The sequence below is a fragment of the Eptesicus fuscus genome, chromosome 12, assembly GCF_027574615.1.
Source record: "Eptesicus fuscus isolate TK198812 chromosome 12, DD_ASM_mEF_20220401, whole genome shotgun sequence".
Lineage (NCBI taxonomy): Eukaryota > Metazoa > Chordata > Mammalia > Chiroptera > Vespertilionidae > Eptesicus > Eptesicus fuscus.
In genome coordinates, this window is record NC_072484.1 from 52155686 (window position 1) to 52175181 (window position 19496).

The 19496-nt window shown below is 45.6% G+C and overlaps 1 protein-coding gene across 1 annotated transcript in view; it reads left to right on the plus strand.

Moving 5' to 3' along the window:
• The window catches only part of ZNF236 (zinc finger protein 236), an 84263-nt gene extending 67637 nt beyond the window's left edge, over window positions 1-16626 (plus strand). The window contains exons 26-32 of the mRNA XM_054724239.1: window positions 1190-1345; window positions 4058-4245; window positions 7457-7588; window positions 11916-12113; window positions 12658-12787; window positions 13735-13911; window positions 14660-16626. Coding sequence (XP_054580214.1) covers window positions 1190-1345; window positions 4058-4245; window positions 7457-7588; window positions 11916-12113; window positions 12658-12787; window positions 13735-13911; window positions 14660-14784 — 1106 coding nt within the window. The 3' untranslated portion in view covers window positions 14785-16626. The remainder of the gene's footprint in view (window positions 1-1189; window positions 1346-4057; window positions 4246-7456; window positions 7589-11915; window positions 12114-12657; window positions 12788-13734; window positions 13912-14659) is intronic.
• Window positions 16627-19496: the final 2870 nt, after the last annotated feature.

Here is a 19496-nt window from a genome sequence, read left to right on the forward strand (position 1 = left end):
TATGAGTCTGTCACCAAGCCCATACATTCTGCCTCAGACTGCAGTATTCGCTGTCAGGTGTTTCTCCTGAGTGTCGTTCATGCCCCCAGCGTGTTTGACCTGTTAGCTCGGAGCACATGTTACAGGTGGCTCTGCCTGTGCGTAAATATTACCTCAGTTAAATTTTACAGTCTGTTAGCCATTCGTAAGTCATTTGAAGAAAAACATTACACACATTGGGTAAAAGGAGAGGCTGGTCCTCACCTCCCTGAGTTACCTTGCACATATGCAATGAAGATTCAGTAACTCATGTTTTCAGGCTAGTTGTTAATGAAAAGCTTTGTGAAACAGAACCAGAAAGTGAATCCTAGGTCTCCTGAAAACGGATTTGCTCTGCCCATGACAATTGTATGGTTTCATTTGCCCGTACACAGCCCGCCGTGTGCGGCTTCCTGTCCTGTTTGTCTGTTTACAATCCCAGAAGGTGCTGGTAATGACAGAGCAGAGTACAGCGTCCTTTTGTCTTCTGATGCTTTTCCCTCCAGTTTTGTATAGTTGCCATGCTTATGCCTAACCTGACAGCAGAATTCTTTAAAAGCAACTTGTCTTTGTCCAGTCCTGCCCAAGAATTCTGTTTGGTACTCACTGAAACTTCAGCAGGTTTAACTCTCATGTTCACCTGCTCCCATACTATTTGGTTCTTTGACATGTGACAGTAGCTGAGGGGCTGGCATGAGCAGGTGTGGGACCCTGGTGGGAACACAGGGCGGGCGCACTGGAGTGCTTGTGAGCCTCCTGGTGGCAGTGAGCCCCTCCTACCGGGCATCCAAGGTGCCGCAGCTTAGCTGGCTACATGGGAGCCAGCTAAGGGAGGTGTTGGTATCATTTTGTAGTATCTCTTTGACCCTTTTTAACACACTTTGCTACACCTGGTAGTCCATCACATTGGGAAATATTTTCAAGTCAGTTTAAGTTTTATTCAACAAAGTGTGTAATTTAAGTGCCTAATGCTGAGTTAAAGCAGAACTTTTAAGAAGCAATTGAAAAATACAGCTTAAAAAGTGTGAACAAATACTTTCATTTAGGGAAATGTATTTCATGGTCTTATTTTCACTTTTTTCTATAAACATGGTATTATACGTTCATCACACTTGCCAGAGTGTAAGTCACCATGTAACTTTCAGATATTACAGTATTAATTTCCATTTAGGTCAAGATCTTATTCAGCACAGTTCTGGTGGAAGCAGTGAGCTAAACGGGACAATAAGATTGTCCGGGGCCACAGTCAATAATCAGTCTGCAGGTGCCACCCTGACAATCAGCAATGACCAGCTTCTCACGCAGAGTGCAGCATTGACCTCTTCAGGTATGCATCTGACGGTGACATTGTGGGATCTGAAGGTCAGTGGAAAGGAGTGAGCCATCCGTTAGCACGACATCTCAGCCCCTTGTCCCGTCACATGCAGTGTTATTCCACAGTGGTTGAGGGTGATAGAGGTCTCTGTAGAGTTATCAACCAATTGCTAATTCTATCTTCTTAAGGAACTTCAGTAAGGAATGGTATTCAGATACCTAGGGCATTATGTATTTATGCACGCAGGCACTTGGATGGCTCCATGACAGCTGCCCCTTCTCCCTTGGGCTGTGAGGTCCTGGCTCGTCATCCTCTGTGCCCTGTGGTGTGAATTTTATGCCCAGCCACAGTAGATAACACAATTGAAAGGCATCCTTCTAAGGTGTTGAGGAGTAGACTTTTATAAAAATAAATGAGCACAATTAAAAGGAAATGAGCTCCTATAAAAATCACAGCTTCATAAGTAACTGTTAGCAGTTTAGGATGCCATACCTTCCTCATGTTCTTTACCTTGTAGAGATTTTATCAGTTTCTTAGCCCTCTTATTTTCCAGCTCTCTAGTTCATTTTTTGAGAAAAAGTTTGATCTACAGGTACTTGTACCCACAGCTAGACTTTTTTCGTGCTTCATTGAAATGCTTTCTTATCCAGTAATTCATTTATTCAGCAAGAGATTGTGTTGTGTACTGGGTGTAAGCACTGTACTAAGTCTGAGAACATGATACTGAGCAAGACAGACATGGTCCCCTGGCATTTTGGGTCCTAGAAACTAATAGAGCACAGTTATTGAAGAATTCATGTAATTACATAAACAGTATATACAGGAGATAGAATGGTGCCAGCGAGCAGGTCACAGGGGATTTGACTCAGTCCGGGTGACCTCTCTGGACACTGGGCTGAGCAGGAAGTGGCACTGTGGGCCCGTGGGGAGCACTTCTCCCAAACAAGTGACATTGTGTTATAGGCCAGATGACCTCTGCTGGGCTGAGGTGAGGTGCTATGGTGTAGAAGTTGGCTGGATCCAAGGAGGGCATGGGCATTCAGAACCTTAGAGGAACTTTCTGTCTATCCTCTCATTTGCTGAAGGGTAAACTGAGGCCTGAATGATGAGGAATGGTCTGAATAGCATATGGGCAGATCCAGCACCCCAGCGTCTGGCCAGTGATGGTTCCCACCAGGTCTCAGGCTTGAGTCTGCTCCAGGCTCTGTTCCTCCTGCGTCTGCTCGCTTGTTCAGTTTGGGGCTCTAGAATCTGTCACAGAACTTACTTCTTACTCATTTGAAATGAGAGGTGTTTTGTTTATTTTTCAACTAAGGGGAATTTTGTTTTATGTTTTAATTGGCTACAAATTAGGACTTTCAGGTAATAATTTGGTCTGTAACAGGTTAGGACATCTGAAGTATATCATGTGCTTTTAAGTTACAGAGCAGACTTTTCTTTGAAAGTCATCCTTGTGTCTTTGTTGTTAAGAATGAGATAGGTGTTTTCTGATCACACCCAGAATCCTGTCCCTGGGCTGTGAGATTATCCTCTTCCGCCCTCTGCGTGGGTCGTGTTGGACCAGCAGAGTGGAAAGAGGGTTAGCAGGCTCTGGAGTGTCAGGAACCCAGACTCCCCAGCCTGCTGCACTGAGGCTGGGGCTGGCCAGGGTGGTGTGACCTATGTCTCCAGTGAGCCCTCAGCACACTGATGGGCAGACAGGGAGAGTGCCTAATGTCTTCACTTACATGGACTGGTTTTGTGCTACTTGGTGATCCTGGAGTTTTGATCAGGTGGAGAGAGCGGGTGGAATGAGGACACATGAACTCTGAGGCTGTCTCGGGTCCAGTCTTGAAACTCCTGCCATCTGGTTAATCATCATGAAGTGTCTCCCTTCTACATCTGCCTCCTTGGACACATGGTGATGGTGCCTCTTGAAGGTGAAGGTCTTGGCATCCATCTTTGAACAGTCCTGAGTTAGGAAGAGACTTCAGATAACTACTCCATTCTTGGTGTTAAGCACATCTTTAGAGAGGTTTGCATATTCCATTAGTACTACTTATAATTAAGTAGCTGATCCCATCTGCACAGTATTGGTCAAGAGATTGTCATCTTACTGGGAGTATTTACCTTAGCGTCAAAGTCACTTCCAGACCAGGATTCAGGCCACACCGGTGAGCCTAGGCATTACAGTGACCTTGTTTCAGATTAAACATGCCATTTCTAAGATAAACTCCGAGGGAGCAAGTGGCAGGCTCAGGCAGCATTTCTGTCCAGTTTTATCTGGATGGCCTGAGCTCAGGACAAGCGGATGTGAGGTGAACAGTGTGAACATGAACAGAGACAGGCAGTTTCTGCATGGGGCCTGATGGTTGCTCAGGGATCGGTGGACTCCTCTCTGTGGCTGGTCTCTGGTCCTGTGGGACAGGGTCCTGGAAGTTCTTGCTGGAGTTTCCTTCCATGGTGGTAGCAGTGACAGAGGCTGTAGGGTCAGGTTTTTACTCTCCTTTCACTGTTCTTTCTCTCTGTAATACTAAAGCAGAGTATATTTATGTACAAAGACATTTAGAAACTGTAGAAAGCTTGCCGTAAAACTGGAATCAAAGATTCTGTGGTTTCTGTGATGCCATTTCAGAAGTTTAGACAGTGTAGGTGCTGGTGATGACAGGCTTGCTGCTTTGTGAAGACCGTCCTTCCCACTCCCCCAGCTTTCCCACTGACCTGCTCGCCTGACCTTTCTTGTAGAACTCAGCACTGCAGCCAGCAGCCTTTCTTCCACGGCTCCCGCGTCCCCATCGGCCCTCTCTGCTCAGAACCTGGTAATGTCTTCGTCAGGAGTGGGAGGCGAGGCCAGTGTCACCCTCACTCTGGCTGACACTCAGGGCTTGCTCTCAGGAGGACTGGACACGGTCACACTCAACATCGCTTCTCAGGTAGGTGCACACCGGTCCCGTCATCGTGCAGTTATGGCACTCTGTCAAGGGGTAATTGGGAAACTTTATTAGTTCTTCTCAAATATGTGTCCTGAACATTTTCTTTTGAAATTGCAGGTCTTTTTCTGATTTTAAAAACAGGAATATATTAAGTGCAAAAAGGGGAAAACAAGAAAATTTAGACAATACATAAAAGTATTCCTTAAAAAATCTACTTCCCAAAGGGAACCACCGTTAACATTTTAGTGTATATTTCCTTCTACACCTTCCTGTGCACATATACTGACAGGTGTTTTAAAGTTTTCAGAAAAGAGTTCCTGTGTATTTTGTGCAGTGTAAACTTTCCATCTGCCTGCATTCTGAAGGTCATCCCCATCCATGGTTCCAGCCCAGGCTTTAGTTTTATAGAACTCGCAGCATTGAATTTTATAGATGAGTTTACTGAGGGGCGTATGCTGCATCGAGGACTCCATAAGTAGTCACTTATGTGCTCAGACGTCCCTGCCGGGGGAGTGCAGTCTCGGGGGGTCTGTGTCACATAATGCATTGATTGAAGACGCTGAAAATTTGGGCAGCTTTAATTAGAAAATCATCAATAATTATAATTTATTCATCATAACTAAAGTAAGAGGTCAGTGAGCAGTTCTTCGTATTCGCTAGGTGACAGTTTTAGCCTGTCCCTTGGATGCAGCTGGAGCCAGAGCCCCGCCCTCAGCCAGCACGGGCACTTGGGAATCATGCGCCCTTGGGGAGTGAGATTATTGTAATTTCTACCTCAGTGTAAACCAAGTACAGCAAAGGAATAAATTGATTCAAGTAATCATGCACACCAGAAACAAACAACTTTCATGTGCTATTTCAGTGGATTCCAGCTGACCATTGGGTTTATTTTATTGGGCTTTGCTTATTGAATTAAGGCATTTGCATTAAGAATACTTAATATTAGCAATTGAAACAGCAATAATACACTAGTAAATTACATTGTGTATAGGTTTTTAATTAAACTTTTTATTTTGAGATAATTGTAGATTCACAGGCAATTGTAAGAAACAATTTAGAGAGATCCTGTGTACCCTTTATCCAGTGTCCCCCAGGGATGGCATCTTGCAGATCTGTAGATGGTGTCACCTAGGCGTTGCCATCCACAAGGTCAGGCACAGACCGTATCCGCCTGCAAGGACCTCACCCCTCCTCCCGGACGACTGCTAATCTATTCTTTTATAGCTTTGTCTGTTCAAATCAAGAAGGAATTTTCATTTCCCCTTGATAAGCCTACATGTGCTAAGAGTCTCCAATATCATTGCTTTTGGTTGGGAATGTTAATTTACGAGCCATCACTGATTCTTAGGTGTATCTGAATTTCTGGCCAGTGGTTGTATTTATCTTTGATTATTAAAATAGGAGATAAGAATTTATTAATTTTGATTGACACCATTTTTCCACATTGGTATTGTGCTAAGAGTGGGGCAAAAGCCCGCAACAGGCACATAGCAGATGGGTAACCTTCCCTTGTAAGGGGGTCATAACACAAAGCTTTGCTAGTACAGATGGCACCGTTTCAATCTATCCCATGTTTGGGTAAAACAATTTGATAGATGGACATACCTAAGGTACCATCATTTCACCTTTTTTAAAGGCACATATGGGAAGTAAAGAATCCAAGTCAGCCCTAGCCAGTTTGGCTCAGTGGATAGAGCATTGGCCTATGGACTGAAGGGTCCTGGGTTCTATTTTCAGTCAAGGGCACATGCCCACGTTGCAGGCTTCATCCCCAGTAGGGGGCGTGCAGGAGGCAGCCGATCCATGATTCTCTCTCATCATTGATGTTACTATCTCTCTCTCTCTCTCCCCTTTCCTCTCTGAAATCAATAAAAACACATTTTTTTTAAAAAAGCATCCAAATCAATTTGAGAAGCTCTGCTTGTCTGGAGCTGTAAAAATGACTTTGTAGAGTCCCGTCTGCCTCACCTGCCTGTGTCCTACCCGTTGCCCTGCTCTGTCTGCCTCAGGAAGTGTCTTTCCCGCAGGAAGTGGACCCAGTGTTCTCTTTTGGGTGAAGTTTTTTAAAGCCTTCTCAGTCCTCCCCCTCCTCCATTCTTTATCTTCCCTGTGGGAACCCAGATTGTTTTGTTCTCCTGGAGACATTGAGAAACAGCCTCACCTTCAGCCACAGGGTACCTGACATATGGCCCAAGTGTCCTAGTGACTCCTTTCCCTTCAGCATGAGGCACTGATGTTGAGTCTTCAAGTTAGTATGCTTCAAAAGAGCGTTTGGAGTCTGCATAAGGTATGTTTAGAAGTAGCTTTGATTTTAGCAGTTCCAGTTCTGTATTAATTTGTTTATATAGATTCAGCATTTGTAGTACAAAGTCAGGTCATTTAAGCTGAGCTTCCCCTCTGCACCCCCATCCCGCTGACCACATCTATTATTGCCTTGTCTCCGATTCCCAGTCAGTGGAGAAGGGTGTGCTAGAGTGGTCATAAGACTCATAATAGTTCTGTGCAGTACAGCAAAGTGGTATGTGTATTTTTAACAAGGAAACATTCTTTATATGTAGTTTATAACAACTTAATAGTCTTTCACATGCTTACAAATTTGTGTGACCATCACCTTATCTACTTTTAGGACATTTTGTGACTTTGTGCCATTGGCAGTTAGCCATCACTCCTATGTGCCCCTGGACCCCAAGCTCACCCCATGCCGTGCTGTGTCCTCCAGCCTCTGAAAACCATTGATGTACTTCTTGTCCCTACAGATTTGCCTGTTTGGACATTTTCCATAAATGGAATCGTACAATGTGTGGTCTTTTGTGACTGGCCTCTTCCACTTAGTGACTGCTTTCAACGTTCATCCATGTTGTAGCCTGTGTCATACTTCATTCCTTTTTATTGTCGAATAATACTTCATTATATAGATACCACATTTTGTTTATCCAGTTCATGGATATTATGGGCTGTTTCCCTTTTGTGGCTACTGTGAGTAGTGCTGCTTTGAGCATTCATGTACAAGGTTTCAAGTGGACATAGATTTTCATTTGGGGGATAGATACCTCCAAGCGGAATTGCTGAGTCATGTGGTGATTCTGTGGTTACCTTCTGAAGACCTATCAACTTATTTTCCAAAATGACTGCACCATAACAGACCTTCTAAATTATTACTGGATATGATAATGTTATGATGTCTAAAGTAGTGATTATCTTTGTTCGGCAGGGTCAGCAGTTCCCAGCCTTGCTCACCGATCCCTCCCTCTCAGGCCACGGAGGAGCAGGCTCGCCACAGGTCATCTTGGTGAGCCATACCCCACAGCCAGGGTCCACTGCTTGTGAAGAGATCGCCTACCAGGTACAGGGCACGCTGTCACTCACAACCATTCATGCTTTTTAAAAGCACAGACTCAGCCGAAACCGGTTTGGCTCAGTGGATAGAGCGTCGGCCTGCGGACTGAAGGGTCCCGGGTTCGATTCCGGTCAGGGGCATGTACCTTGGTTGCGGGCACATCCCCAGTGGGGGGTGTGCAGGAGGCAGCTGATCAATGTTTCTCTATCATCGATGTTTCTAACTCTCTGTCCCTCTCTCTTCCTCTCTGTAAAAAATCAATAAAATATATTTAAATATATATATATATATATATATATATATATATATATATATATATATAAAATAAATAAAAAAATAAAAGCACAGACTCAGAAGAAATGGGGAATGAAAAGGTGGGTCTCCAGCAAATCCTGAGTGTGAATAGTATGAGCTGTGGAGGGCCCAGGGACAGCGTGTGCTGAACTGCTGATACTAGATATTGTTCTTTCAATGATTTATGCACCACACAGTGAGAGGTAGCAAACAATAATGTATGGATCTAGTCAGAAATTTATTAACATCTTCTACTTGCCTACTGATCAGACCTCTCATGCCATTTACTCCCATATAGTTTTTTTTAGAGGTTTTCTTGAAAGACTTTTGCTGACCTTCTATAGACTTGTTATATTTTCTCTCATATACACAATCATATGTGTGTGTGTGACCTACTTGTCATTTGACTAGTCTCATTTCTTAAAATGCATGTTGTCTCATACTCAGTAAATGATAGTTATAAATATAGAAGAGTCTAAACACTTTCCTTAAAGCTTTTCAGAGTTACAAATACAGTAACAATCTCTGAATGGAAGAAGCATTAACTTTATGCTTCAGCAGATTTAGCAAATGATTTTCAAGGTAACTACTCACTGGTTTTTAGTGGGGCCAGGACTTTTCCATAGAAGGTAGACATGACCTGCATAGGGAATTTCCCTCCTCTTGCTGAGTTTCTCTTTGTAAAAAGGCTGCACATTGGTCTCAGGGTCCCCAGGACCACGCTTACTTCAGTGATGCACTAAGGGCACCCAGGATTCAGAGACACCCGTGGTTGTCACGGTGCAGGGAGCGGCACAGCGAATGCTCCCCTCAGTGAGGTGTTGGGTTCAGAAGCGATTGCTTGCCGATGAATATTGAGTGTGCTGGTGGATCTGAGCGCCATGCGCTCGGGCTCTGTCACCCGCATGCTTCGCGTGCACCACTCATAAACCATGGTGTGTATCTGCACTCACAGAGCAGCCTGAAGTACCACTTACTCTAGTGGTTCTCAAATTTGTTTTTTGACTCACAAGAAATATGCCTTATTCGGTGTCCTGAATACACACGGGTGTTTTGTTATTTCTGTTTTACACATAAGGACTCATGTAGACATGTGCACACCTGACACAGTGTCACAGAATCACTCCCGAGGCACGTTGGCATTCTCTCTGCTCTCCTGATTGACCTTCGCTCTTTCATTCCATTCTCTTTTATTGAGTGCTGATCAATATTAGAGCACCCTATCGACACTCTGTGTTGTTTTCTTTAAAGTATATCCATGCTTGTCTTTTCTAGTATTATGAAAAAGTATCTGATAGGCTGGAAATAGAGAACTCCATCAGTTTTCTTTAGAATTGTTTATAGTTTTCTTTCACTAAGTCATCATAAATTTTTTTATTTTATTTATTTTTAATGAATCTTTATTGTTCAGATTACAATTGTTTCTCCTTTTTCCCCACATATCTCCCCACCACCCAGTTCCCACCCCCCTCTGCCCCTACCTCCCCCCCGCTGTCCTTATCCATAGGTGTATGATTTTTGTCCAGTCTCTTCCCATACTCTCCACACAGACACCCCTTTCCCCCTGAGAATTATCAATCCACTCCCATTCTATGCCTCTGATTCTATTAAGTTCACCAGTTTATTCTGTTCCTCAGATTTTTAATTCACTTGACTTTTAGATTCACTTGTTGATAGATATGTATTTGTTGTTCATAATTTTTATCTTTCTTCTTCTTTTTCCTCTTTTTAAAGAATACCTTTCAGCATTTCATATAATACTGGTTTGGTGGTGATGAACTCTTTAGCTTTTTCTTATCTGTGAAGCTCTTTATCTGCCCTTCAATTCTGAATGATAACTTTGCTGGGGAGAGTAGTCTTGGTTGTAGGTTCCTGCTATTCATCACTTTGAATATTTCTTGCCACTCCCGTCTGGCCTGCCTGGTTTCTGTTGAGAAATTAGCTGATAATCGTATGGGAGCTCCCTTGTAGGTAACGAACTGTTTTTCTCTTGCTGCTTGTAAGATTCTCTCTTTGTCTTTTGCTCTTGGCATTTTAATTATGATGTGTCTTGGTGTGGTCCTCTTTGGATTCCTTTTGTTTGGGATTCTGTGCGCTTCCTGGACTTGTAAGTCTATTTCTTTCATCAGGTGGGGGAAGTTTTCGTTCATTATTTCTTCAAATAGGTTTTCAGCATCTTGCTCTCTCTCTTCTTCTGGTACCCCCATAATTCTGATGTTGGTTCGCTTGAAGTTGTCCCAGAGGCTTCTTACACTATCTTCAACTTTCTGAATTCTCTTCTCTTCATGCTTCTCTGGAGGAGTGTCCTTGGCCTCTTTGTATTCCAAATCTTTGAGTTGATTCTTGCAATCCTCTAGTCTGCTTTTGGGTCTCTGTATAATATTTTTTATCTCAGTCAGTGTATGTTTAATTTCTAGTTGGTCCTTTTTCATAACCTCGAGGGTCTCATTGAATTTATCGGCCTTTTCCATGAAATTCTTGAAAAACCTTATAACTGTGGTTTTGAACTCTATGTCCAGTCGCTTGTTCTCCTCCATTTCTTTGGTTTGTGATCTGTTTCCTTGCCTTCTCATATTCTCTGCTTCCCTGAGTTGGTAGGGTAGCTTTGTGTACTAGGTGTCCTATTGGTTCAACGGGTCAGCCTCCCAGTTACCTGAGGTGGACACTCTTGGTGTACCCTTTGTGTACTGTGTGTCCCTCAGCAGGAGCTACAGCAAGAACTAGTTTTCTCCTCCTTTGCTTGGGCGGTTTTGGAGCAGTCTGACTGGAGCTGCAGTTAATTTGGTTGAGCTGCCACAGAACAGGCCATTTATATGCAAAAGCCGCTGTGTGGAGCCTGGGCGGGTTTGTAGAATGTGCGGGGCAGGGTCTCAGGGCGGGGCGGGGTCTCAGGGCGTCACTAGGCTGGGGCGTGGCCAACGGCGATGGCTGGCGTCAGCCGTCTCTGCCTTTCCCGTTTCCAAGTCCTTGCGCCCCGCGCTCCAGTGCAGTAAACAATGATTGCTGGGCGCACCACCGCAAAAAAGTCACTCTCACTTTCCGACCCGATGGCCGAGAGTCCAGCCTCTCCCCGTAGGTGCCTGGGTCCCCCGAGTGTCCCCAGAAACTGAATTTCACAGTCATCGGGAGCTTGTCTCCCTGCGGGTTGAAGAAAAACCGCACACCCAGTCGCCCGCTGCCAGCCCGATTTGCGCGCCTCCGTACCTCAGCTCCCAACGTTTGTGCTCCTTTCTCTTCCTAGTTGTAAATCTTCCACTCAGCCAGCTTTCCCGTGGTTCTGGGTGGTAGACGCTCTGTCCCTTAGTTGTACCCTCGAAATTGTTGTGTGAGGCAGCAGATTAGCTGCTTAACTATGCTGCCATCTTGGTTCCTCCTCGATACTGTAAGTCGTCATAAATTTTTATCTGCAAAACTAAACTCCTGTTTAGAAGAGCTAAGCAGGGAAGGCCTCCTGCCTCATTCATTTATTTTGTTAGTTATTTTTAGGGTGTTGATGGCATCTCATTAGAGTGAATAAAAAGCCTACTAAAGGGTGTGATCCAGAGTTTGGGGGAAATCCTTTAATCCAATCAAAAGCTGAGAATTGTTTGTGGTGCAGTTTGCTAAAAGACATCTCCAGCCATAGCAATAGTACTTCTTAGCAATATCATTTCTGTGTGTCGAAGCTAACCCTCGCACTAACAGCATTTTCTGGGTCCTTGCTGTGTGCCAGGGACGGTCCCTCATTTAACTGTCACTGAACCCTGACAGGCAGGTACTGTGATTAGTTATGTTTCTCAGATGAGGAAGCCGCCCTCATTGGGAAAGACAGCAATGTGGAAGCCGACAGGCAGCTGGCAGTCACTCTCAGGTGACCCCTTCGGTCCTGTGAACCCACTCAGTCAGGACTCTCAGTGGGCTCCATCCTGGTCTAACGGCGCCAAGCCCCACGAGGACACGCCGGGCACTGTGGCTGGTGCCTATGGAGTGTGTCCGTTGTCTTCTGTTGGTTTGCCAACTGCACCATTGAGTAAAGTCCCGGATTTCTGACCCATCTCAGGTAACTGACGTCTCTGCTCACCTGGCCCCGGGCAGCCAGCCTGAGAAGGAGGGCCGGCAGCACCCATGCGTGGAGTGTGGCCGCAGCTTCACATCGTCCGCACTGCTGCTGCACCACAGCAAGGACGCGCACGGCCGGGAGCGCATCCACGTGTGCCCCGTGTGCAGCAAGGCCTTCAAGCGGGCCACCCACCTCAAGGTACAGTGCCCTCAGCCGCCACTGCAGCCCCTCCCCGGTGCCCAGCCCACTCACGGCCAGTGAAGGGCGCCGCTCTTGAGTCACAAACGTTACTACAAATTTCAGTGACAACTTGTGCCATTTTTTTGAAGAAAAAGTCAGTTGAGGTAAGGGTGTTTACCAGGGTGTTTTAGTCTAAAGAGGGTTGGTGGCTGCGTGAGCCAATTGCATGTTCATACGTTAGTCATAGTCAGTGTCGAATGCAAATGAGAAGAACACGGAGAGACTCTCATGCCTCAGAGGGGCCAGTCCTAAAAAAGTGGTCAGCACCTGTGGCAGGTGTGGGGAGACTGAAATCCCCTCAGTGCTGGTGAGACTGGACTTGGTACGCCTTCTGTAGGGGAATGGGGAGGCCCCAACCAAGGGTCTCTGCACCTGCTTGCGAATCAGCACGAAATATGCCCAAGGCCATTCGTTGCGGCGTTGTTTGTGGCCACGTTGGACAGGACCTGAGTGCCCAAAGGTGACCACAGACATTCCTTCATTCCTGTGTTGTCTTTAACAGGAGCACATGCAGACACACCAAGCTGGCCCTTCCCTAAGCTCGCAGAAGCCCAGAGTGTTTAAATGCGACACCTGTGAGAAGGCCTTTGCCAAACCAAGCCAGCTGGAGCGCCACAGCCGCATCCACACAGGTGAGGAGCCGTGAGGCTGCAGGGTCCTGGTGCAGGGACCTTTGACCAGACCTGGAGGAACCAGGATTTAGCATGGAATACTTGTTCACCATAACACACGTTGTGTGTAACACAAGGACCATGTATGCCATTTGTCCTAATTTTATCACTTACCGCGGTAACTAGCCTTTAAGTGAAAGGTTTTGCTGCTCTGACCGTGAGCATAAAGCGCAGTGTCAGGCCAGACTACCTTGTGGTCCCGCAGGGCTTCCTTCCTGTCTCTCGTCCTCACACTTCTCTGCTGGCTTTTCCTGTCCCCACTGTCAGTCAGTCTCAGAAAAACACACAGCAAGGGAGCAAACTGTCTCCCTGCCTCTCGCCCCTCCTGCTCACACAGAAACACGTTCCTATGTCCTGGGCCCTGTCCTCCGCCTCTGCCTGGTCTGGGCTCCCCCACCTGAGTACCTTCTGCTCAGGGTAGGGCCTGGGGCCTCCTGGGACCTGTCTACTTCTTGGTCCACTTGCAGGCACCCAGCAGAAGTCGCACTGAGCAGCTTTCCCTTTCACTTTCCAGTGTCTGAATTAACATGAAAGCAGTTATATGTTTTTTAAAATATTTCATACATCCTACTTTTAATCAAGTGGTAGGACAGTCTCATGTCCTGAAGGTCTTTTTGCTTTCCTGCCCCAATGGGTTGGAAACACTGTGTAAGCCCCTGTGCCCCTCATTTCCGGAGCCTTCCGGACTGTCAGCAGCCTCTGGCAGTCTCTCATGTGTCACCATGGAGCGGACTTGCCAGCGGGAGCAGGAAGGATACCATGGTGACCCCTGTGAACCAGCCCTCATCTGCCAGTCATTTCCCTGTGTGTGCCCGTCTCCTGCATGTGCCCGTCGTGTGGGTGTGCCCGTCTCCTGCATGTGCTCCTCGAGGGCAGCTCAGGCACTGACTTGGTTGCTCTGCCCTCAGGGGAGCGGCCCTTCCACTGCACGCTGTGCGAGAAGGCCTTCAACCAGAAGAGCGCGCTGCAGGTGCACATGAAGAAGCACACGGGCGAGCGGCCCTACAAGTGCGACTACTGCGTCATGGGCTTCACCCAGAAGAGCAACATGAAGCTCCACATGAAGCGGGCGCACAGCTACACTGGTGAGGCCCTGTGCACATCGTGCCTTCTGTAGAGGGGGCCGGCGCTGCATCCTGTCCACGGGCACTGGGGAAGCCTTCCCCAGAGTGCAGTGAAGGCCAGGTGTTAGGTGCAGGATCCCTGGGTGGGTCCAACCACGCCGCTCTGTGCCCAGTGCTGTCTGTGTGCCTGGCTCTCAAAGGGCAGAGTCAGGCCATCCTGTCCACAGACAGGCCTCTGCCCATGTTGACACACTAACACTGGGGGTATTGAGGCTGTGGGCCCCCGGCTGTGTCCCACAAACCTGGGCCTGCACCAGTCTTTGTAAAGAGAGGGGTGATGGTGGGCCTCAGGTTCACTTAGGTGTTTGGGTGTTGTGGCCGTGCATGAAGCTGATGGGCCTGTATGGTGACTGGCAACCAGACACCATGGGGTTTTGAGGGAGAGAAAGCTCATTTTAACGGATACACTTCAGGCCCTGCTTTACTTCCTGTCAGGAAAAGAGACAAGTTGTGAATGTTATTGTCTGCCCTGCCTCACTGATACTGCAGGAATAGCACCCTCACGGGTGGGTTTGTCAGTGGCTACTGCCACGTTCACAGTCAGTACCGACATCATCCCTGAGTCATTCAGACTGCGCTCAAATGGCTCTCCTCATTGGGGTGGAAAGCCCTCCATTTAGAAAGTCCTTGTCTGTATTCCAGCTGTCCTTTAACTGAGAAATTTTGTGCTGCTGGAGTCTGATCTGCCTGTGCTCTGTCTACCCTGCAGGAGCCTTGCAGGAATCCACAGGCCCCCAGGAGCAGGGCACCGAGGAGCTGAGCCAGACCCTGCATCTGGAAGAGGTGGTGCCTGAGGCCGCCGGCGAGTGGCAGGCACTGGCCAACGTCTTCTGAGCAGCCCATGGCACCCTGGGACATCTCTGAGGTTCTGTGCTGTGCAGAACGAAGCACTTGGAATTTCTGTTTTGAAGCTTCAAGTGTTAAACATGTTACCACAGTAGGTTTTTAGCTATAAAATTATCTAAAGAATCATTGTCTTTCAGAGACTTAGGAAAAAAAACGGGGAAATGTAACCGCATTGTTCTCATTTGTCTACAAATCACTGAACTCAGGTACGCAACAGGCAGTTTCACCCTCTGCTCCGTGACCAGTGCGTTTAGTTACACACAAATTAACTGGATCTTACTATCATTGTAGTGTGATTTCTTTGTATTACAAAGATAAGTTAACATGGAAAAGGTCATATTTTCCTTCATGCTTTATGTTCTAATAAGCATAGCTTATAAAACAAATGTCAGATAGGTGCACAAAGTCTAAAAAAAATGTTAGACTACACAGGGAAGTTCCTTTTCTCTGTGCATTTTGAAGATAGTAGAACTGACTCTTTTTAGTCTGTAAGTTAATAGAACTAGTATCTTGAGAAATGGCTGGACCAGTTCTCTCTGCATTAAAATATCTAATCATTAGTTATAAGAAGGCAGCCTCTGAGCGTAAACCTGGGGAGCAGAGTAAACCCGACACACGGACGAGGACGACTCGGTCCGCACGTGACGCTGCCCTGCCTCACCAGCGACAAGCAGGTCCACGGGCCAGATGGTGGCAGAAAGTACAAGCCCTCTGTTGCCAACAGAAAGTGAGAGAGGAGGTTGGCCCTGCTCACCGCGACATTAGGTACTTCTGTAGTCGACGGGCAAGAGCCCTCCTGAGCCCGTGTTTTCCTCCTCGTGCATCAGCAGGTGTGTTTTTATTTCAGGGAATTCTTGTCTCATCAATGGTGCCACATTCAACATGTCCCACACCAAGCCCCCCGTGCCGGGGCGGCGTGTCCTTCCTGCAGCATTCCAAAGATGGAAAGTTCTCTCTCCATGTGAATTTCCCCTTTGAAGTTATTTATATGTTCTATATATAAGTGCATATGTACATACAGATATATGGGCCTCTGTGTGGCTGAACAGTATATTTTGTAAATATAAGCACTCGTCCCCATTACAGAGAGAGCGTCAGCGCTTTTACCTCCCTGTGAGCACTTCAGACCAGTATTGTGTTCATTTTATTAATAAATGGGTCTCTTTTTCATTGTAACATAGAGCTGGGCTGTTTTTATTTTTCTGAAAAATAACTGCCTTTATGTTCTCTCATTTCTTCTCTGGTTTCAGAGGGCAGTTTTATTATACTGTAAATAGTGTACGGACTTTGTATATTAAGAGAGGAACCCGTTTCAGGTTCCTGAAAAAAAAGAGACATTTCACTCTTATTTTTTTGAAAGGGCATCTTTTGATTTTTTTGTTTTTGTTCACTTTTGGATGTGTATATAAGTAATATGGTGATATAAAAGCTTTTGTTATGTGAAAATATTTAAGTCAGAAAACTGTTAAATAATATTACTTTTTTTTCAAACTGTTGTGTATTGTATATTTTTTTAAGGGGAAAAAGCCTTATTTGACTTATTCTTGTGATGCTGGACTTATTATATATCTTGAGATTTTCCTTGAATGTTGGTGTGTGTACCTGGCTGTAGTCAGTGTATTCAGAATAATGTAATTTTGCCAGAGTTTTAAAGGTTCTGCTTCTAATGCACTTTCTTTTATAATTTTGTATTAAAATATTTTAGAAATGTTCATTAATTTTGGTAAACAAAAATCCCAAGTTGCAATTATTGGAATTTAAAAAATGTTGGTTCTTGCTAGTTTATTTATTTTGTTTTTAGCATTAAATGTCATCTCAGGACAATCTCTAAGAGGGTTTATTTAATTCCTTAATTGTATGCAAGCACAGTCCTGCTCTGTACCACGAGAATCTAAACTACTTCTTCGTTGGTTAAAGAAAAAGAAAAAACCCTATCAGCAATTCGTTTTGTGAGTGTTCTCAGTTTATTAGCAAGCAAACACAACATATTAGTGTATTATTTTGATTCACTTTCTAATTATAAAAGCTGCTTCTTTGCAAAACATTCCTTGAAAAGATAAGATTTTGTAAAGACAGTTTATGGGAGCCCTGGTTGGAGTGCAGGTTGCTCTTTATGACTTAGTGGCCGATGAAGTCTCCTGACGAGGGATTGCCAGCCTTGCACAACCAGGACCACGAGGATAGATAACTGCATCTTCAGAAAGATCTCATCTTAGCAGATCTCTTTTGGAAGAACCATAAATAAAACATGAAGTTAGGAAGTATGACCCACTTTTTCTTTTAGAATATTTAATATAAGGAAGTTTGGCACATGAATGCATTTCAAGTTCAGAGTGTTTTTAACAGAAAACAACTTTGACACTTTGCTTTCCCTCTGTGAACCCAGACAGGGAAAGCTCACTGGTGCCAGGTTGCCGGGTCTGTGCGAGAGCCTGTGTGCGGTTCCTGTGACGCCAGGTCTTAGGAGGAACCCTGTGTGCATGGAATCCCATCCATTAGGTTATTCCCATAGAATGTCAGTGGCTTAGGACAAAAGCATCCTTTCAGAAATGGAAACTCCAGTGCCCTTGCCCAAACTGGGTGCCCTGGTCCACACAAGCTGCCCTTGCAGCTAGCCTTTGGCCTCAGTTACACCCGTAGGTGCTTGCACGGGTGTGAAAGGAGACCACACCCACCTGGATATTGCCTGTGGCCCGTCAGGTCAGTGGGAGGCTCATTGACTGCCTGTGTCCTCTGGCCGTGTGACCCTGAGGGGATGGAGAACACCTGTCCTCACACGGAGTACCCAGTGGTCCTCCTCATGGTGAAATTCCAGTGCCATCCAATCTCAGCATTTAACTAGGGCACCTTTCTTTAGGATATTGTGTGTTCCTCTGCCCATTGTCATTTTTAAGGAAATGTGAGTTTTTGTTTTACAATGATAACCAGTGTTCTCTAACCTCTTACATAACATGTGCAAGAGGTGTGCGTGTTTAGTCCAGGTCTGAGGTTCTGCACAGTCAAGTGCATTCCCCTTCTTCACGTGGATTCCCTCTCTGTAGAAGAATATTCTAACTTACGAGGAGACGCATTTTTTAACAACAACAACAACAAAGATCCCTTGGATTTATGTAAGCGACACCTTTTTAAGAAAACATGTAAGATATATAGGACTGTTGTCTGGTTACATTTTTAGAGATCTCATGCCTTCTCTGCATATCTCCCCCGCACCCAAAAGTTTATTTCAAAGTCAATACCCTCCCCGCTACCACCAATAAAAAGTTAATCCAAGGGTCAGTTGTTGCTAATTAATTTCTTTTTTCTAGACTCTCTTGTACAAAGTGAGGCAGAGATGAAATTATACAGTTGATACTTGTGAACCTAGATGTCTTCTCGTTTTGCCACTTAATCTCTACTCGTGTGACGTAGGTAATTTGGAGTTTGTAGAACAGAATTTCAGAAGTGCCTGCATACACATGGGGCCTCCATGTCTTTACCTTATTCTAGTGAAAATTAGCCTTTTAAAATCTAATGGCATCTTCTTCGTCATTTAAAGTGGGGCGGCAGACTTTTGGTTAGAGTTAGAAACCCTGCATATCCCTCTTAAACAAGCAGTCTCTGCCTTGGGGAGGTTTCTAAGCAGATGTCGCGCTTGGTCATTGCTGATCTCATCTGAATTTACGCGCTTCCTCAGTCATACCAGTGAGTCCACACTCATCCTCTCACACCCACCCGCTTATGTGGGTGCCTCATACAATATTTCAGCACTAACACTGAACACTAAGTGGCCGCATCAGCGACAGGAGCAGTGGGCAGTCACGGCGAGGCTTTGCCGTTTAACCATTTTTATAAGGTGGCCACAGCATGATGGCTTCTGTGTTCAGTCAAGATTTGTCATCTGACCAGTTCTAAAATGACAAAGTGATTCACTCTTGATTCACCACTAAAGAAAAATAATTTTTTTTTTATTATTTAAAGTATTACAAATAGTAGTACATATGTCTCCTTTTTTTCCCCCATTGACCTTCCCCCGGCCGCCCCTACCCCCCGGCACATGCCCTCACCCCCCTCTCCAACCTCCCCACTCCAGTGAATTGTGCGGGGGTGTCTCATTTTCAAACTTTTAGAAGCTGGTGGTTTATTGAGTCATTATCTTGTTGAGAGAGTAAATGAAGGACTTTTGTCTTGGTTCCCTTTGTTTCTAGCACAGAGTAGGGACTCCATACTCTTCGGGAGGAAAGTGATGTGACTGGACTTTCTCCGAGAGGCTGGTTAAGAGTTTGCCCCACCTTGTTGCCTGTTTGTGGGGGGATTGCTCTAATCATTTTTAAATATGGGGGTGGTGGGATGGGACTATTTCAGGTGATCAGATTATGGGAAATGTATTCCCTCTACAGTGGATTGCTCAATTACCTAAAGTGCTTCTCCCAATGAATTTCCCAGAATACTTGGCTCTTATGATGTGGGAGTGTTTGCATTTAAACACAAAGGCATGACTTGGCCCAGCATCTTGTGCAAATCTGAGACGTGAGGTGACTTGGGACCTGAGGTTAGCTGAGCCCTGGCACTGACCATTTATAAATTAATTATCTCTGCATGATTTTCCAAATTCCTCCATCCTAGGAGGTTTGGGAAGAGAAGTGAAAAGGAAGAGGGTGGGTCAGTATTGGCTTGGAGTCCCTCAGCCCCACCGTGGGGCTGCCTGCTGCTGAGCGTGGCTG